Source organism: Rana temporaria, chromosome 5, assembly GCF_905171775.1.
Source record: "Rana temporaria chromosome 5, aRanTem1.1, whole genome shotgun sequence".
NCBI classification, from domain to species: Eukaryota; Metazoa; Chordata; class Amphibia; order Anura; family Ranidae; genus Rana; species Rana temporaria.
This window is the reverse complement of record NC_053493.1, coordinates 128,058,788-128,078,894: the sequence shown is the minus strand read 5'-3', so window position 1 is coordinate 128,078,894 and position 20,107 is coordinate 128,058,788. Positions and strand designations below refer to the sequence as shown.

Sequence of the window (20,107 nt, the reverse complement as noted above, 5' to 3'; positions counted from 1 at the left end):
ACGCCAATGTGAACGGGGGCTTATTGTCGTGGCTTAATTGAACAAGCTGGAGCTAGAGACTGATTGAAGAAGTAAATCTCCCCCTGTGACTCCTGATTCTGTCTTTCACACTCACACTTTCTTTCTGTCTTCTAACCACCTCTATACAGTCTATGCCTCATACCCCTTTCTTCATACTCATTATATACCCTCTCATTGTGTCTTCCATATTCCATGCCATCTCTTCCCCTCTTCCATACCATATGCCTCTCAGCTCTCATTCATACAGCGTTCTCCTTACTATACAATCCTCTCTTCCATATTCTGTGCCTCCTACTTCTCTGTTTAATGCACCCTGTGCAATGACTACTAACCCTTGCTTCCATAATGCCTTGTATTTCACTTCTTTGTTCCTCCTTCATACTCAATGTCTCCTACCTTCATCTTTCATACTCCAAAGCCTATAATACTCCATATATCCTACCTTCCATCTTCCCAGCTCCCTGCCCACTACCACCCTCTTCCATACTCCATCTGCTAGGTCTTTTCCGTTAAACGGTTTCCTACTATCTTCCTCTTTTATACTTCATACTATATGAGGTTGTAAATGCTTATGGTCACTTAGCATACCTGAGTGCACCAGAAAATTTTCATTTTGTACTAGTAGGTAAATCCTCCATAGACAGTCGAAGCTTTTACTCCCCATTTTGTACCTTGTAATTCACTCTCCCACATTGCCCGCTCTCTCTTTTTCATGCCCCTCAGTTCTCTTTCATACAGCCTTCTCCTCACAATGAAATTCTCTCTTTCTTTGCCTCCTTGTTCTCCATTTCACCTTGCTCCATGCCTCCTAACTCTTAATTAGTGGGAATGCTCAATCGCATTCCCAGTATTGTTATTCGTTTTTTATTAGTGGGAATGCTCACTAGCATTACCAGTATTGTTATTCATTTTTTATTATTCTTATTAATTAGTGGGAACGCTCAATAGCATTCCCAGTATTGTTATTCATTTGTTATTATTCTTATTAATTAGTGGGAATGCTCAATAGCATTCCCAGTATTGTTATTCGTTTTTTATTATTTTTATTAATTAGTGGGAATGCTCAATAGCATTCCCAGTATTGTTATTAGTGGGAATGCTCAATAGCATTCCCAGTATTGTCATTCGTTTTTTATTATTAGTGGGAATGCTCTATAGCATTCCCAGTATTGTCATTTGTTTTTTATTATTAGTGGGAATGCTCTATAGCATTCCCAGTATTGTTATTCATTTGTTATTATTCTTATTAATTAGTGGGAATGCTCAATAGCATTCCCAGTATTGTTATTCGTTTTTTATTATTTTTATTAATTAGTGGGAATGCTCAATAGCATTCCCAGTATTGTCATTCGTTTTTTATTATTAGTGGGAATGCTCTATAGCATTCCCAGTATTGTCATTCGTTTTTTATTATTAGTGGGAATGGGAATGCTCTATAGCATTCCCAGTATTGTTATTCGTTTTTTAATTAGTGGGAATGCTAAATAGCATTCCCAGTATTGTTATTTGTTTTTTATTTTAACTTTATTCCATAAGTTTTTTGGCTTTGCGTAACTTCTGCATACTTTCAGCTATTAAGACTGTAACGGAATGACCCGTGACAAACAGAGACTTTGGAAGGATGAGGGGTACTCCTGTGCCAGCGTCACTAATAACTCTTGTGTCTAGGGTCACCCTGTGTCCCTTTTGGGCATAGGGTGACTGGGAAATAATAATTAGAAATTACATGAGATGGGACATTATGGATAGTTCATATTGCAGGATCTTGAGATATTGCAAGTGTTGGTTTATTTTGACCCAACCGGTCAATAGTGACTCATCTCTCTGTGTAGACTGTTGACATGCTAAATGAGGCTGGCTCCTGAAAGACCTTTCATTGTGTGATAACACTGTTTAAAGCCTATTGATGATCAGGTGTGAATACCTTTCTGTCTGAGACAGACCGTCTGTCTAAAGATGTGGATTGAGGGGAACTCATTGTGTGATGGTGTTTTGTTTGAATTTTATTGATAAAAGAATGTGACTTCTCAGGTGTACTAATTAGGTCATGTTAATTATAGACCGGTGCCAAAGTGTCTCTCTAAAATCTGTATGGAAGCCACCCGGTGTGTGATGAGGGGGGTGGAGAGTCTCTTTGTTCCTTTCATGCTTGAACGGTATAAAACCCTGAGAGTGTACCATTAAAGATGTCTTTCATTTGAAACCAGAACCCAGAACTGTGTGTCTCGGTTATTCTGGGAAATGGGATGGATCGGGTCCTGTTGGTTGGAGTGTCAGATAAGCTGTCGTGGTTGATGGATGGGAAATCGTAAACGGTGGTGACCGTTACAAAGACCATTCAACTTTTAATATGTTCAGCTCTTTCAGCTAATGATGGAACTTCAACTTTTTTTCAACTATTTATACTTTTTAAAATATTAAGCTTTTAGGCACTTTTTTTTAACATTAAAGTCAATAAGAGCATGCTTTAAATCCTTAAAACATTCTTCCGCTACCAAAAGTTTCAGCGCCTTCATACTTTCACCTACAGACACCAAACAAACTTTAAAATGTTCACAAAATATTCAGCTATCCGGCTATGTCTTTTCAGTTTGATATCTTTTAAAGTTTTTGTGAAAAACCTGTTAAGTGATTTTTTTCAGGAAATTTTAGCGATTAAAAAGAGTGTCTATGGAGCTGTTTCGAGTGGATGATGTCATCGCTACAGCACACAGAGCTTTAAAAAAATTATCTTTATAGAGAAGGAACAAAATTGCTCTCACGCCCACAAGATCTACTTGTCAAACACAATTTATGCATCAAAACTTAGGTATATTTGTCTAGTTTCAGGCAATGTGCTTAGTTTTGTGATACGCCTTTTACTTTTGGCTGGTTGAGCTTCCAAATGACAAGAGTTCCACACTTTCTTCCATTGACTGTCATGTAAAAAATTGTTCAGATTTCCCAGCAAAATGCACAGAGAACTTCTTTTTTAAATCGCTGACATGCCCACATTTTTAAGTTTATCAACATAAATGTTATACCGATACGTTCAGAAAGGCCGGGTGTCTCCAACGGTGAAGTTGCTGTTTCGATAGCAAGTACTGTTGTGGATTTATTAAGGCTTGTTTGAAGGGTTCTCAAAATCATTAGGTGTGGGGATTAAAGGGGTTGTAAAGGTATTTTTTTTTCTTCCTAAATAGCTTCCTTTACCTTAGTGCAGTCCTCCTTCACTTACCTCATCCTTCCATTTTGCTTTTAAATGTCCTTATTTTTTCTGAGAAATCCTCACTGAGGATTTCTCAGAAGAAATAAGGACATTTAAAAGCAAAATCCAACGATGAGGTAAGTGAAAGAGGACTGCACTAAGGTACAGGAAGCCATTTAAGGGATTTTTCTTTTACCTTTACAACCCCTTTAATGATCAAAGAGAGGCTTTATAAGTACTGAAGGAACACTGCTTGTATGTCCTAAAGATAGTGTAGTGGTTATGGTGAATGGCTTTGGTGTGGGCTTAGCAATTCCCACGCATTTTCTCCAGGAAATGCATTTTCTAGTTCTTAATTTTAATTATATTTTTATTATTCCGTACGTTTTTTGGCTCTGCGTAACTTCTGCATACTTTCAGCTATTAAGACCATTCAACTTTTAAAATGTTGGGACTTTTTCCACTTTTTTTCTACTGTTTATACTTTTTAAAATATTTAGCTTTTTTTTTATTTTTAAATCAAAACGACTTTTATTGAGCATAAAGAAAAAATAGATGAACAAGCGGGTCATAAGTGCAACATGCACTACAAGTACAAGTAGTATCCATCTGACATTCATGAAGACTTGCATGATAAGTATACACTACAAAGAAAAGAAAAGGGGAAGTGGGGAGCTGGTGGGAACAAGCAACAGGAGAGGATGTGGACGTGGCATAGGCCGCGGGTCGCCAGGCAAAGATAATTGCAGTTAAAAGAAACCAAGGGGGACGGGGGAATTTTTTTTTTTTTACGGAGGGAGTGGGCAGACAGCGGGCAGGGGCAACGTCTAGTCCACTGCAGTGCAAGTGGAGGAGTCTTCCAGCCACCTGTCCCAGATCTTGTTGTATTTCTTCGGGCATCCCCTGCGGGTGTACATCAGGCCGTGGTCGGGGACAGAGGCAAAAAATATTTAGCTTTTAGACATATTTTTTTAACATTGAAGTCAATGAGAGCATGCTTCAAATCCTTAAAATATTCTCTGCTACCAAAAGTTTCAGCTCCTTCAAACTTTCACCTACAGACACCAAACAAACGTTAAAATGTTCACAAAATATTCAGCTATCCGGCTATATCTTTTCAGTTTGATATCTTTTACAGTTTTTGTGAAAAAGTTGTTTAAGTTTAGTGATTTTTTTCAGGAAATGTTATCGATTAAACAGAGTTTCTATGGGTCTGGTTAGAGTGGATGATGTCAAAGCTACAGCACAGAGTTTTAAAAAAAATATCTTTGTTCCTTCTCTATAAATTGCTCTCACGCCCACAAGATCTACTTGTCATACACAATTTATACATCAAAACGTAGGTATTTTTGTCTAGTTTCAGGCAATGTGCTCAGTTTTCTGATAAAATTATTCAGATTTCCCAGTGAACTTCTTTTTAAAATTTATGTTGATAAACTTAAAAATGTGGGCATGTCAGCCCACATTTTTAAGTTTATCAACATAAATTTTATACCGATACATTCATAAAGGCTGTGTGTCTCTAACGGTGAAGTCGCTGTTTCGATAGCATGTACTGTTGTGGATTTATTAAGGCTTGTTTGAAGGGCTCTCTCACTCATTAAGGTGTGGGGATTAATGATTAAAGTGAGGCTTTAGAAGTACTAAAGGAACACTGCTTGTATGTCTTAAAGATAGTGTAGTGGTTATGGTGAATGGATTTGTTGTGGGATTCAGCATTCCCACGCATTTTCTGCAGGAAATGCATTTTCTAGTTGCCTTTAGTAAGTCAATCCCTGTGTCTCCTACTTCCTATTATATAGATTGTCTGCTCCTTGCCCTTTACCTTCTTATACACTCTATGCTTCTGACCTCTCTCTTTGATGGGGGATCTTCATATTTCTTTATTTAGAGTTGTCTCACATCTAAGAAAGAAAGCCTCCAACATTCTTGTTATCTTAGCTGACTTCATACCAAAGGAATGTCATTGCGAACTGACCAAGTCCTTAAAAGGTCATATTGTTGCTTGCAGTGGAGGTTGACCATTTCCTTACATTCAAGTCTTATATATACTACAGCTAGAACTCCTACACATCTTATCCCTGCTACCATCTTCTATTCCATGTCTTAAATACAGTTTGTCAATGCTTATAGACAAAAGTGATACGAAAGGTTTGCGTGTTTGCGAGTGGCCCCAATCAACCTGTTCTGGGGTTACAAGGTGCATCTTGCGGCTCCTTCCCGCATTAGATAACCCCAACTGGGAAGCTCTCTACCGAGGGGGTTACTTTGCGGGCGCGCTCCTGAGCCATACACATGGCGTCCATAGACGCCGAGTGTATGACTCGGCCCCGCCACTCGCGTCATTGGATTTGATTGACAGCAGCGGGAGCCAATGGCTGTGCTGCCATTAATCTATCCAATCAAAGCTGGGACTCCGTGGAGAGAAGGACGGCGGGGACGCCCCCACGGAAACTTGGGGCTCAGGTAAGTAAACTGGGGGGGGGGCTGCTGGGACGGACACTGCAAGGTGTTTTTTCACCTTAATGCATAGGTGAAAAAACATGTAGGTTTACAACCCTCAACACACCTAAATGCACCAGGAATGTGTCCATGGCTAACTGCATCCACCATAGACAGCAGCTATCCCTTCAGTGAAGGCTTGCACATATTGTAAGTATAGGGACTAAATGTAGAACCATTGAGAGGGCCATGAGCATTGAAATAAGAAGAGTCCAATTCCTAGGTCATCTGTGGCTGTAATGTCAACCCAAAAAGTATGGTAAGTCTGCTGTCCCCAAATATCCCACTCTATCCAAAATATGAACTATTTGTTGTCCTACCTGTAGCTCTGCTCTCAGTCTTTTATTTTCCTCATCCAGTTTCACCTCTTTCTTCTGCATAGAAGCAATCTCATTATTCTTGCTGACCCGAAAGATCTCATATTCCTTCTTCAGGCGTTCATATTCAGCAGCATACTCAAGGTCCACTGATGCAGTGGATTTAAAACTAGCCCCAATCACCCGTGGTCCACGTCTAAAAGAACTGCGTAGAAGGCGTGCCTTGGGCTTTACCTCCACAGGAATCTCACAAGCTTCTCCCCCTCCACCGCCATATGTATCTTCAATAACTTCTCCGGGGCTGACCATGGACGATGCTGTCCCCATGATGAGATTTGTAAAGATTTAGGAAACACCGCTACCTCTCCATCATCATGAATTCTGGAAGACACAATTATACAAAATTATCCTTGTCATGGATCACTGCTTTATGTACTATTATATCCCACTGCTTTGGTTTTGAACCAACAGCGGGAAGTCAGGAGATCCCTGTATTTCTGGCAGGATCAATGTGTACTTTTCTCTACATACAGCTGTTATAAGGAGGCAAAACATGGGAAGTCGTGCAAGTATAAGACAGAGGTTCTAAAAAGATTTTTCTCCAGACATACGCTTAAACCTCCCATTTCCTTCATTGTACTCATGGACTTAGTGGAGTATAGTCGTGGAGTCAGAGAAATCTGAAAGTGTAGAAGTTGTCAATTCCCTTATTGACAGCAGTGGCCCAGATTCAGGTACATTTGCGCTTTATTTGCGGAGGCACAGGGCATATTTTGCACTGCCCTCGATTCACGGAGCAGTAGCTCCGTAAATTGCGAGGGCGCGCCGGCAAAATTGCCCGGCGTAAGCGCGCGCAATGTAAATGATCCCGCCTGGGGCGGGAATCATTTAAATTAGGCGTGCTCCCGCGCCGAGCGTATAGCGCATGCTCCGTCGGGAAACTTTCCCGACGTGCATTGCGGCAAATGACGTCGCAAGGACGTCATTTGCTTCAGAGTGAATGGCGTCCAGCGCCATTCACGAATCACTTACGCAAACGACGTAGATTTTAAATCTCGCGACGCGGGAACGTGGGTATCCTATAGCATTGTCTGCGCCTGCTATAAGGATGTATAACGTTAAGCGAAACCCGACGTACGCAAACTACGTCTAGGGCTCGCGCAACGTTGTGAATCGGTGTTAGTATGCAATTTGCATACTATACACAGATCACAATGGGAGCGCCCCCTAGCGGTCATCGCTAGAATGCAGCCTAAAATCTGCGTGGCATAAGAGCCTTATGCCACGCAGATTTTAGGCTGCAGTCGGCGTAGCGATGTTACTGAATCAGGAGCATTCGCTACGCCGGAGCAAGTAAGCAATTTTTCTCCAGACATACGCTTAAACCTCCCATTTTCTTTATTGTACTCATGGACTTAGTTGAGTATAGTCGTGGAGTCAGAGAAATCTGAAAGTGTAGGGCCGGGTACTCACGAGCAAACATGTATGGTGAAAGCGGTCCGTCGGACCGTTTTCACCATACATGTCTGCCAGAGGGCTTCTGTACGATGGTTGTACACACCATCGTACAGAAGTCCGCGCGTAAACAATACGCGGGGCGTGTCCGTGGTGTTGCCGCGTCGATGACGCGGTGTCGCCGCGACAATGACGCAGCGACGTGGGCGGCCCGCCTTTAAAATGCTTCCACGCATGCGTCGAAGTCATTCGACGCATGCGAGGGACGGCGGGCGCCTGGACATGTACGGTAGGTCTGTACTGACGACCGTACATGTCCGAGCGGGCAGGATTCCAGCGGACGGTTTTAAAACAAGTCCAGGAATATTTGTCTGCTGGGAAAAGGCCCGGCGGGCAAATGTTTGCTGGAATTCGGCCCGCTCGCGCCCACACACGACCAAACATGTCTGCTGAAACTGGCCTGCGGACCAGTTTCAGCAGACATGTTTGGTCGTGAGTACGGGGCCTAGGAGTTGTCAATTCCCTTATTGACAGCAGTGGCCCAGATTCAGGTACATTTGCGCTTTATTTGCGTATGTCTGGAGAAAAATCAATTGCTTCTTGAATCTGGGCCAGTCTCTTTTTCTCTGCACATTGTGATATACTTAAGGTCCCTTTTACACTTGTGCGACTTTCCCTGCAACTTTGGACATCAGAGTTGCATGACAAGTCGTACCCCATGATTCACAATGATAACCATTCATATCTGTGCGACATCAAGTTGCACCGACTTCAAAGTAGTCCCTGTTCTGACTTTGATGCGAGTTGAGGTGCATAGACCTCAAGTTTACACAGGCATTCCCTGAAATCACGCCAAAATCCTGTCAAAATCACATGTTTTTTCAAGTCGGAGCACTGTGAAAGGGGCCTTAAAGCGGGGGTTTACCCTAAAAACAAATTTTCTAACATTACATCCAGGATACTAACAACATTTACAGTATGCAGGTCTTTTGTTTTTTTAATCGCCGTACATACCGTTATATTGTGATTTACTCCCTGGCTTCCGGGTTCTGATTGCTGCGGGACTGGACGTTCCTACCCCTGGGTTAGATGATTGACGTCTGGTGAAAAAGTTCCCATGTCACACAAGGCGCGTCACCAGAGTTCAGTAAATAGCCAAGCTGCGAGTCAACGCTATACGGCGCCTGCGCAGTCAGCTCTACACGGCGGGCGCAAGCGCCGTATAGCGCTGACTCGCAGCTCAGCTATTTACGGAAATCTGGTGACGCGCCTTGTGTGACATGGGAACCGTTTAACCAGACGTCAATCATCTAACCCAGGGATAGGAACGCCCAGTCCCGCAGCAATCAGAACCCGGAAGCCGGGGGGGAAAAATCACAATATAACGGTATGTACAGCGATTAAAAAAAAAAAAACCTGCATACTGTACATGTTGTTAGTATCCTGGATGTAATGTAAGAATGTTTTTTAGGGTGAACCCCCGCTTTCATCTGTCACAAAGCAGAATACCTGTGTGAGAAGGTTTTGATGGAAGCTGCAAATCCCTCTTTATACACCACACACTAGTTAGTTCTAAAACAGTGAAGCTAGATCAATACACAGAGTCACTGCTTAGGAACGAATAGCACATATTAAAAAAAGAAAAAAAAAAAGCTGCATCCATTATTGCCCTCTTACACAGTTTTGTTTTTTTTTGTTTTTGTTTTTTAAGACACTGCCCCTTTAATCTAGACACTGACAAGCTGAGTAAAAGAAAGCCACTTTGTAGTAATGTTACGTTATCAAGCATTCCTTTATAGGTGACATTTTTTTTTTAGACCTAGGCCCGCATTCAGAAAGAATCGCGTATCTTTAGGCGGGCGTAGCGCATCGCATATGCGCTACGCCGCCGTAACTTCGTCAGGTGAGTAGTGTATTCAGAAAGAAGTTGCGCTCGAAGTTATGGCGGCGTAGCGTATATGGGCCGGCATAAGCCCGCCTAATTCAAAGTAGGCTGGTAGGGGGCGTGTTGTATGGTAATGAATCGTGACCCCACGTAAATGACGCACCTAACGAACGGTGCATGCTCAGTATCACGTCGAATTTTCTCCGTAAAATTACGCCGGCTCAATGCTTAGTCGACGTGAACGTAACCTACACCCATCCCCATTCACGGACGACTTACGCAAACGACGTAAAATACGACGCTGTTCCGACGTTTTCGACGTCCATACCTAACATGACTTACCCCTGCTTTATGAAAGGTAAAGTTACGCCGGTCCGACGCCTTACGTAAACAGCATATTTTAATACGCCGGGCGCAAGTACGTTTGTGAATCGCTGTATCTAGCTCATTTGCATATTCAACGCGGAAATATACGGAATATAGGAGACTTACGCCGCTCGTATCTTGGCAACCGTGAGGCGTATCTGATTCTATGAATCAGGCGCGAAGATACGACGGCGCACATTCGGACGTACGGTGGCGTACGTGGAGATACGCCGTCGTAAGTCCTTTGTGAATCCTAGTATTTATATTGTACAATGTTACCCAAGAAAAACAAATTATTTTTTTTTAAACTCATGTTATCACATGCACTAGTCATTTCCAGCACTGCTGTCAGTGGCAGCAACTATAACCACCAGCGTTGGTGTCAGAGGCAGCAATAACAGTCCCTTGCCTTACCTCAGTAATAACCTGCAGCTTTGGTGTCAGTGGCCATAATAATTACTGCGAGCAAGTGGTATCAATGGCTGCAATAATAATCTCCAGGATAGGTGTCAGTAGCTGCAATTATAACCCACAGTGGCAGTACTATTAAACTCCCCTGCCCGCCTCCATTGGTGTGCAAAGGTATTTCAACCCCTGCATTGGTGGCCAGTGGCAGTGATATTTAACCCCCTGCATTTGTGGTCAGTAGCATTTAACCCCCTGCATTTGTGGTCAGTGGCATTTAACCCCCTGCATTTGTGGTCATTGGCATTTAACCCCTGCATTTGTGGTCAGTAGCATTTAACCCCCTGCATTTGTGGTCAGTGGCATTTAACCCCTGCATTTGTGGTCAGTGGCATTTAACCCACTGCATTTGTGGTCAGTGGCATTTAACCCACTGCATTTGTGGTCAGTGGCATTTAACCCACTGCATTTGTGGTCAGTGGCATTTAACCCCCCTGCATTGGTGGTCAGTGGCATTTAACCCCCTGCATTGGTGGTCAGTGGCATTTAACCCCCTGCATTGGTGGTCAGTGGCATTTAACCCCTGCATTTGTGGTCAGTGGCATTTAACCCCCTGCATTTGTGGTCAGTGGCAGTGATATTTAACCCCCTGCATTTGTGGTCAGTAGCATTTAACCCCCTGCATTTGTGGTCAGTGGCATTTAACCCCCTGCATTTGTGGTCAGTGGCATTTAACCCCTGCATTTGTGGTCAGTGGCATTTAACCCCCTGCATTTGTGATCAGTGGCATTTAACCCCCTGCATTGGTGGTCAGTGGCAGATATATTTAACTCCCTTCATTGGTGATCAGTGCCAGAGATATTTAACCCCCTGCATTAGTGGTCATTGACAGAGATATTTAACCTCCTGTGTTGGTGGTCAGTGGCATTTAACTCACATCGGTGGCGGAGATATTTAACCTCTGCATTGTTAGTCAGTTGTCGAGATATTTAATCCCCTGCATTGGTGGTGAGTGGCAGAGATATCTAACCAAATTTGTTGGTGGTCGTTGGCAAAGATATTTAACCCCCTGTGTTGGTGGCCAGTGGCATTTAACCCGGTTTAGTGGCGGAGAAACATTCCTCACCCCACAATCACATGTATACAAGCTCATCCTTAGGGCCCTTTCACACAGGTCTTTCCCATCAGGTCCGCCTGTCATTTTTTCAGGCGGACCTGTCCGGAAGTTCCATGCAGCTCTATGGACAGGTGGATGTAAATGGAATTGTGTCTGTGTAAACCCGCCTACCTCTGAGCTCGTCCAGGTTAAGGAAAACAAAAACCTGGACTGAAATGTTACAGATTGCAGGTAGGCTAATGTAAATGGTCCAGTTGCTCATGGAACCATCACAGGTCCACCGTGCTAATTTTGGACACAAACAGGCACGGGTGTCAAAAAAAACGAACATCTGGCCCATTCAGCTCCGATTTAGCAGGGGATCTGCTCATGGATCCCATGTTGACTGGAGTGGAGCAGCTCTGTGTAATAGGGCCCTTAGGGTCCTTTCACATGAGGGTTCTGTTTGCTCCTTTTTTATCTGTCTGTTTTTGGATGAAAAATGGACAGCAATACATTCCTATGGTCTGACAGGTGTAAACAGATGATCACTTGTTTACATCTGCCTTTTTCTGTGTTTGTCAGGTCCGTTTTTTTTTCATGGAACAGGGCCATGTGCTTTTTTTTTCTTTTGACGGATCTAAATGGATGCCATACGGATGCCATATTTAGGCAACAAACAGTCACCTATGATTGGTTTGTGCAACAACTAAGGCCCCTTTCGCATGGATGTTCTGATCGGGTGGGGGTGGGGATCAGAGAACAGATCCCATGCTGAGCAAGAGGATTGCACCCACTGTCCACCCCGTGTGAAAGGGGACTAAAAATAAATGGATACATTTGTATGGCTGAACTCACATGAAAATAGTGCAGGGACTTTATTTGCCTGTCCTGGAATTGGATGGCATGGGTGTTCTATGCGATCCCATTTCTGTGTTGTGAACCGATCTGGGGGTGTCATTAAAGTGATACTAAAGCTTTGGTTTAAAAAAATAAAAAAATAACAAACATATAATACATACCTCCACTGTGCAGCTCGTTTTGCACAGAGTGGCCCTGAACATCCTCTTCTGGGGTCCCCCGGCTCCTCCCTGCAATAGATAACCCCCCTAGGAGAAGCGTTCTCCCGAGGGGGTTACCTTGCGGGCACGCTCTTGAGTCATTCATTCGGCGTCCATAGACGCTGAGTGTTTGACTTGGTCCCGTCTAAGGATGAGCTCTGGCGTGTTCGCATGCTACACGTGCAGAGCCCGCCAGAAAGTGTGCACGGCGATGCGCTAATCACAGCCAGGGAGACATTGTCCCGATGCTCGGCTGCAGAGATCCGGAAATGTCTCCCTGGCTGTGATTAGCGCAGCACCGTGCACACTTCCTGGCGGGCTCTGCACGTGTAGCATGCGAACACGCCAGAGCTCATCCTTAGTCCCGCCCCCCTGAAGGCGGCATCATTGGATTTGATTGACAGCAGCTGGAGCCAATGGCTGCACTACTATCAATCTATCCAATCAAAGCCGGGACTCCGTGGAGAGAAGGACGCCGGGGATGTGCCAAGGAGATGAACGGGCTCAGGAAAGTAAAAAGGGGGGGCGGTGACTGCCAGGTGTTTTTTCACCTCAATGTATAGGATGCATTAAGGTGAAAAAACACAAGCCCTTACAACCCCTTTAACATTGTATTGACACCCGCAGCAGTTCGTAGAGGGAAATGTGAACTGACTGCGGGAGAGATTTGATGCGGGAACCGGTGCTGTAATCTCGCTGGTTCCCGCATCGCATATGTGTGAAAAGGGGCTAAGACCCCTTTCACACTGGGGCGGTTTTCTGGTGCTTTAGCGCTAGAAATAGCCTCTGATAAGCACCTGAAAAAAAACTCCCATTCATTCCAGTGTATCTTTTCACACTGGGGCGGTGCGCTTGTGGGATGGGAAAAAAAGTCCTGCAAGCAGCATCCTTGGGGCAGTTTGGTAACACTGTATGCAGCGCTCCTAAATTGCCCCTGCCCATTGAAATGAACGGCCAGCGATTTCAAATTGCATTAAAATCTATTTGAAAGCGGCGCAAAGCAGGAGAATTTAACCTCTTTTTTGGGGTTAAAAGCACCCTGCTAACAACCAACAAGTGCTGTTTAAAGCGGAGGTTCACCCTCAAAATTAACTTTTTGGCTAACCTATCTCTAGCCTTAATAAAGGCTTGTAGCGTTGTCATTTTTTTTTTTTTAATGTGTACACCTACCTGTCTTCAGCCGCTCTTCCGGGTCTTCTTCCTTGTGGGGAGTGGGCGTGTCGCTCCTTTTCCCCCGACGGGGAGCTCTGCATAGATGATTGACGTGAGCGTCATCGCCTTCCTTAAATATCCGACGGGGACTCGGCTCTTTACGGCACCTGCGCATGCCGTGTAGAGCTGACTGCGCAGGCGCCGTAAAGTGCCGAGTCCCCTTCGGATATTTTCGGAAGGCGGTGACGCGCACGTCAATCACTATGCGTCGTCTTAGGAACACCTACTCGAGAACCCGGAAGCCGGGTGAAAACGACGGAAAAACGTAAGTACAGATCAAAAAAAAAAATCCAGCATACTGTTGATTACGAATGAGCTCCGGCGTGTTCGCATAGAACACGTGCAGAGCCCGCCAGGAAGTCGGGAACCCGCGCTGCGCTAATCACGGCCAGGCAGACATTTCCCGATCTCTGCAGCCGAGCATCGGACAATGTCTCCCTGGCTGTGATTAGCGCAGCACGGGTGCCGACTTCCTGGCGGGCTCTGCACGTGTTCTATGCGAACACGCCGGAGCTCATCCTTACTGTTGATGTCAGCAGTATGCTGGATATAACACTCTATAGATATTTTAGGGTGAACTCCCGCTTTAAACAGTGGTAAAGCACCTCTAAAATGAGCGGCGCTTTACCATGAACACACAGGCGGCCCCAGTGTGAAAGAGGTCTTAAAGTAACGCAGTGCCGTATCGCAAACAATGGTCTGGTCATAAAGGGGGGCGGGGGGTAAATCTTCCGCAGGTCAAGAGGTTAAACAGTATAAACACTGCACAGATCTGCACAGGAGGCCAGCCTGAAGGACTTTTTTTGACTAAAGATCCACTTTAAAGAAAAAATAAAGAAGTTTTCTCTGGAGTCATATTTTAAGAAGCAAAAAAATAGATATGAATATAAAGATTTTCTTTTAAAAAAACTGTCACATGATAGGAGATTTAATTCGAGGAAGATCAATGCTGGGATCAGAACTTGGTAAGAAATCAGGAGAATTGGCAGTTATGGAACATTCCCTTACTAGTCAGTGTGAGCTGGGAAGTTCCATGAACCGTTATCTACAATGATAAAGTCTATCAGCATCTTACAAACCATCATCACTGCACCTTGTTGCCCCAGGAAAAAAAGTAAATAACAACTTACTGTCTGGTTGCCACGGAGAGAGAAGACTCATCAACACTGTTGGCAAGTTAATGTCAGCGGTGCTTTGGAACAATAAAGTTTATCGTATTGAAGAAAAAAAAAAGGAAAAGCGGACAGCTCTTTTCGCAGAATAGGCGTGGTTAGGGTGTCTAGTTCCGGGTGGTTGCTATGGAGAGGTGTGAGCGGCCTTGGTAACCGTCTGCGGGAGAGAACACCGAGACATTCTTGTGGAATCTTATCCCCTGAAGACTGGAATAACCGCCGACATGGCTGCTCTGCAGATAAAAGATGGGGAATACACTGCAACCATCTATAAAATGGTGAGACACGGCGCTTCCATTACAAACAGTAGTTTGGGAAAGAGTGTGCTGGTGTTACACCAGAGTGGGAAGGTTATTATTGCAGTGTCCCAGTACGGGAGATGTCCCTGCACTTCCTGTCCCTAGAAATACAGCAGGAAGTGAAGATCCCAAGTTTGACAATTCTCATTGGGACAACAAGAGTCCTCTGCTGCTGCCCATTGAGCTGGGATGCACTACCAGAGTCTTAGCCTGTGTACACACATGAATGCACAAAAAATGTGCCAAAATTGTGTGTTACATTTGCGGCGACACTTGTAGCTAACAGCACCACAAATGCGACAAGCAAGATATGGAAAAACAGAAGCAAATGCAAAGGTTAAAAAACACTTTAGGCTCCAAATGTGCACAAGCTTCTATGTGGTGAGCAGTGTGACCTGATGAAGTGAATAAGCCCCTCTTTGTGCGAAGCGCAACAACGCTAAAAAAACAAGCGCACTGGTGAGGTCAGGCACTGATGTGGATGAGAAGGCCTCTTCTCTAATACATCCCAAATGGGTTCTATCGGGTTGAGGTGAGGACAGTGTACAAGCCAGTCAGGTTCCTCCACCCGAAACTCGCTCCTCCATGTCTTTATGAACCTTGCTTTGTGCACTGGTGAGCACTCAGTCATGTTGGAACAGCATCACAACCAACCAGAGTTTATATTTTTATTTACTGAGTTGAGTATATATTATTGGGTTGAAATTTGAATATATACTTCAGCCCAATGAGGAGACGGAATTTTATGAATGTTGTCTATTACTGGAATACATCAAATGCATATTAATTTATATAATAACTGTTATCTTTTTTTTTTTTTTTTTTTAGATTAAAGAAGGAAGATATACAGAAGCAGTCCATATACTTAGCATTGAACTGCAGAAACAGTATCGGGTAAGATATTATTTTGCTAAAATCCTGTTTCTAAAGCAGGATGAATCATTCAATAACAATAGTAACTAGGGTTGTCCCGATACCCCTTTTTTAGGACTGAGTACAAGTACCGATACTTTTTTTCCAAGTACTCGCCGATACCGAATACCGATACTTTTTTTTAAATGTGTCCCCAAATGCAGCCATGTCCCCCACGAATGCAGCCATGTCCCCCACAGATGCAGCCATGTCCCCCACAGATGCAGCCATGTCCCCCACATATGCAGCCATGTCCCCCACATATGCAGCCCACATATGCAGCCACGTCCCCCACATATGCAGCCATGTCCCCCACATATGCAGCCACGTCCCCCACATAATGCAGCCACGTCCCCCACATATGCAGCCACGTCCCCCACAGATGCAGCCATGTCCCCCACATATGCAGCCATGTCCCCCACATATGCAGCCATGTCCCCCACATATGCAGCCATGTCCCCCACATATGCAGCCCACATATGCAGCCACGTCCCCCACATATGCAGCCACGTCCCCCACATATGCAGCCACGTCCCCCACATATGCAGCCATGTCCCCCACAGATGCAGCCATGTCCCCCACTTATGCAACCATGTCCCCCACATATGTAGCCATGTCCCCCATATATGCAGCCATGTCTCCCCATACTTAGATGCCGCCGCCTAGTTAATCAGCGTGCGGGGAACATTACAGCTTTCATTTGAATAGCTGTGTGTTCCCCGCCGCGCCGCGTATAGACACTCCCCTCGCTCGGGATTGGACGGGTGATCTGCACTTTGATATACAGATCACCCGTCCAATCCTGAGCAAGGGGGAGTGTTTATGCGCGGCAGGGGAACACACAGCTATTCAAATGAAAGCTGTAATGTTCCCCACACACTGATTAAATAGGCGGCGGGGGCGTTGCGGTATGCGGCGGCATTGTGATGGCGGCGGGGGGGTGTAGTATCGGATCTGGCATCGGGGGCATTTGCGGGAGTACAAGTACATGCTCAGTATCGGTCCCGATACCGATACTGGTATCGGTATTGGGTACAACCCTAATAGTAACACTTTGGAGAAGATGTATGAATGTGACAGGTCATGTTCACTGCACTGGATTTCTTCTAATATGTGGATGTGTGAACTGTGATACTTTTGACTCATACACACGATCGGACTTCCAACAGACTTTTCCGTGGATTTTGCTCCGAATGGGCGTTAGCCGTGAATTTGGAATGCCTACTAGTGATGAGCTCCGGCGTGTTCGCACAGTGCACATGCAGAGCCCGCCAGGAAGTCTGCACCGCGCTGCGCTAATCACAGGCAGGGAGGCATATTCCTGATGCTCGGCTGCAAAGATCGGAAAATGTCTCCCTGCCTGTGGTTAGCGCAGTGCCGTGCAGACTTCCTGGCGGGCTCTGCACGTGCACTGTGCGAACACGCCGGAGCTCATCCCTAATGCCTACAAACGGCAGGACTTTTTCAGCCAACAAACACAAGCGTAGTGACGTAATAAATGTACAATGTGGTTTTTCTGCTCTTTACCCTTTACCTCCCAAGATCCATACCAGACCCTTATCTGAGCATGCAGCCTGCCAAGTGAGGAAAGGGGGTGGGGACTAGGCGAGCGTATAGCTATATAATAATGGCAGACAATGGAGCTGACACAACAGCGGGAGCCAGCATCGGAGGAGGACCTTTTTTTATTTTTAGCGGGGCAGCGAAGGAGGAAGACCGGAGGAAGAAGACATCAGCAGAGGAAGAAGACCAGAGTAAAAAGACATCGGTGGCGGAATCTGAGAAGGAAGACACGTGGATCTACGACGGGAGGGACATTCTTCATTTTTAATAAAGGACTTGTCAAAAGCGGTCTTAAGCCCCATACACACGGTCGGACTTTTGGCCAACCAACTTCAAAATCTGCAAGTTTTCGAATTTGTCCGACCGTGTGTACGCTCCATCGGACCAACTTTTTAGGGTTTCATCCGACAAAAAGTTGGGTCTGCAAACGGACAAACTTTTCGGCAACAAAAGTCCGATGGTGCTTTGTGTGACTGTGTGTACAGCAATCCAACCAACTTTTGGACAAAGTGCAAATACGAATGCTCAGAACCAATGTTAAAAGCAACAAACAATAGCAGAAGTTAACCAAAGGGTGGCGGTAAAGAGCAGAAAATAGCAAAAAAAAAAACACATGATGTTGGGAAACTTTTAGAAAAGTTTGCAGAAAAGTCTGACTGTGTGTATGCTATGGGTGTGGCAGGATAAATCAATTAGGACAAAAATCCAAGGGAAATTTTGTTGGATGTCTGACCGTGTATATGAGCCTTTATACTCATTCACATGGGGGGGGGGGGACATTCTATGCATTAAGATGAAAAAAAAACTTTTGTGTGTAGCAGCCTCCCCAGCACCCCCAATTACCTACCTGAGCTCCTTCTCTCCCCACGGCAATGTCCACGATCCCCTCAGCCATCCAGTACACTCCATCTAATCGGCTGAGACAGAGCAGCGGCAGTGTCAACCAAATTCAGCCAATCAGGGGAGAGAGGGGGTGGGGCCAGGTCAGGGCTCCATGTCTGAATGGATACACAGAACTCTGACTTGGCTTGGGTGACAACCTGTAGCAAGCTGCTGGCTGAGGGGCACTCAAAGGAGGGAGGGGCCTGGAGCAGCAAAGAGGGACCCACGAAGAGGAGGATCGGGGCTGCTCTGTGCAAAACTAACTGCACAGAGGAGGTACACACAACATGTTTGTTTTTGTTTTTTTAAGCGAGCCTTTACAATCATTTTAAATGTCGCTTTTTCCAAGAGAATGCAGTAGTATTGTGTTGTCTTTTGACCACCTAAAACGTTGAACAAATTGACAACAGAAACAGAATAGCTTAAAAATAAAATAAAAAGTCCATCAGCAGCAAAGGGACGGGCTGTCAATCAAACCTGTTCAGGTTCTTTTTAAGACTTGTTATCCAAATTATTACATTACCAAATTGTGCCTTGTTGTCTTAAAATAACCTACCGTACTTTACCTTGGATTAGAAGTGTAATATTATGTCCCAAATTAAATTATAATTTATTTTATTTTCTTATCTAGTCTAGGGCTGGCCTGTCTCTATTGGGTTACTGTTATTTTCAGATGCAAGACTTTGTGAATGCTGCTGACTGCTATGAGCAGCTTATGCAAATCAACCCTGAAGTGGATGAGTATAAACTGTACTATGCTCAGTCTTTGTACAAGGCATGCATGTATCCAGAGGCAATGAAAGCCACATTTCTGTTGGATAACCCTGCCTACCAAAGCAAGGTAATGATGATGGATGTATCACAACTTCTTTCCTATTAGGTCAATGACAAAAAGTAGATGATGTAGATGATGTGCAATAGGCAGATATAAAATAATTATGGTCAATGTACAGTTTTATTGTCATGTGTTCTGTATTCACGTTAGGGTGGCCACGTGTCCTGGATTGCCCGGGACAGTCCCGCATTTTGCAGGTCTGTCCCGGGCACATTCATTCCAGGACAATACAGTGTCCCGGAATGAAACTGACACAGCCGCCACTTCACTCACTGTGCCAGATTCTCAGTGGAGATACGACGGCGTATCTCCAGATACGCCGTCGTATCTCTGAGTCGCGCCGTCGTATCTATGCGCCTGATTCTTAGAATCAGTTACGCATAGATTTCCCTTAGATACGACAGGCGTAAGTCTCTTACGCCGTCGGATCGTAACTGCATTTTTACGCTGACCGCTAGGGGCGTGTATGCTGATTTACGCGTCAAAATATGTAAATCAGCAAGATACGCGAATTCACGAATGTACGCCCGGCCGACGCAGTACATTTACGCCGTTTACGTCAGGCTTTTCCCGGCGTATAGTTACCCCTGCTATATGGTGACGTAAGTGCGGCGTACCAATGTTAAGTATGGCCGTCGTTCCCGCGACTAAATTTGAAAATTTTGCGTAACTCGTCAATGAATGGGGCTGGACGTAATTTACGTCCACGTCAAAACCAATACGTCCTTGCGGCGTATTAGGAGCAATGCACACTGGGAGATTTCCACGGACGGCGCATGCGCCGTTCGTGAAAAACGTCAATCACGTCGGGTCACAGAAGATTAACATAAAACACGCCCCCCTGTCCCACATTTGAATTAGGCGGGCTTACGCCGGCCGATTTAGGCTACGCCGCCGCAACTTATGGAGCAAGTGCTTTGAGAATACAGCACTTGCC

General features: G+C 44.9%; 2 protein-coding genes across 3 annotated transcripts in view; one reads left to right on the top strand and one right to left on the bottom strand.

Moving 5' to 3' along the window:
* The window catches only part of NPHP3 (nephrocystin 3), a 115,700-nt gene extending 100,975 nt beyond the window's left edge, over positions 1-14,725 (bottom strand). The window contains exons 1-2 of the mRNA XM_040353105.1: positions 14,638-14,725; positions 6,031-6,408 (exon numbers count right to left, since the gene is read on the bottom strand). Of these exons, the coding sequence (XP_040209039.1) occupies positions 6,031-6,354 (324 nt within the window). The 5' untranslated portion in view covers positions 6,355-6,408; positions 14,638-14,725. The remainder of the gene's footprint in view (positions 1-6,030; positions 6,409-14,637) is intronic.
* An 82-nt stretch (positions 14,726-14,807) lies between these two features.
* The window catches only part of LOC120940329 (tetratricopeptide repeat protein 30A), a 90,432-nt gene continuing 85,132 nt past the window's right edge, over positions 14,808-20,107 (top strand). For both annotated transcript variants that reach the window (XM_040353107.1, XM_040353106.1), the window contains exons 1-3: positions 14,808-14,957; positions 15,807-15,872; positions 18,967-19,176. In XM_040353107.1, the coding sequence (XP_040209041.1) occupies positions 14,904-14,957; positions 15,807-15,872; positions 18,967-19,176 (330 nt within the window). In that variant the 5' untranslated portion in view covers positions 14,808-14,903. The remainder of the gene's footprint in view (positions 14,958-15,806; positions 15,873-18,966; positions 19,177-20,107) is intronic.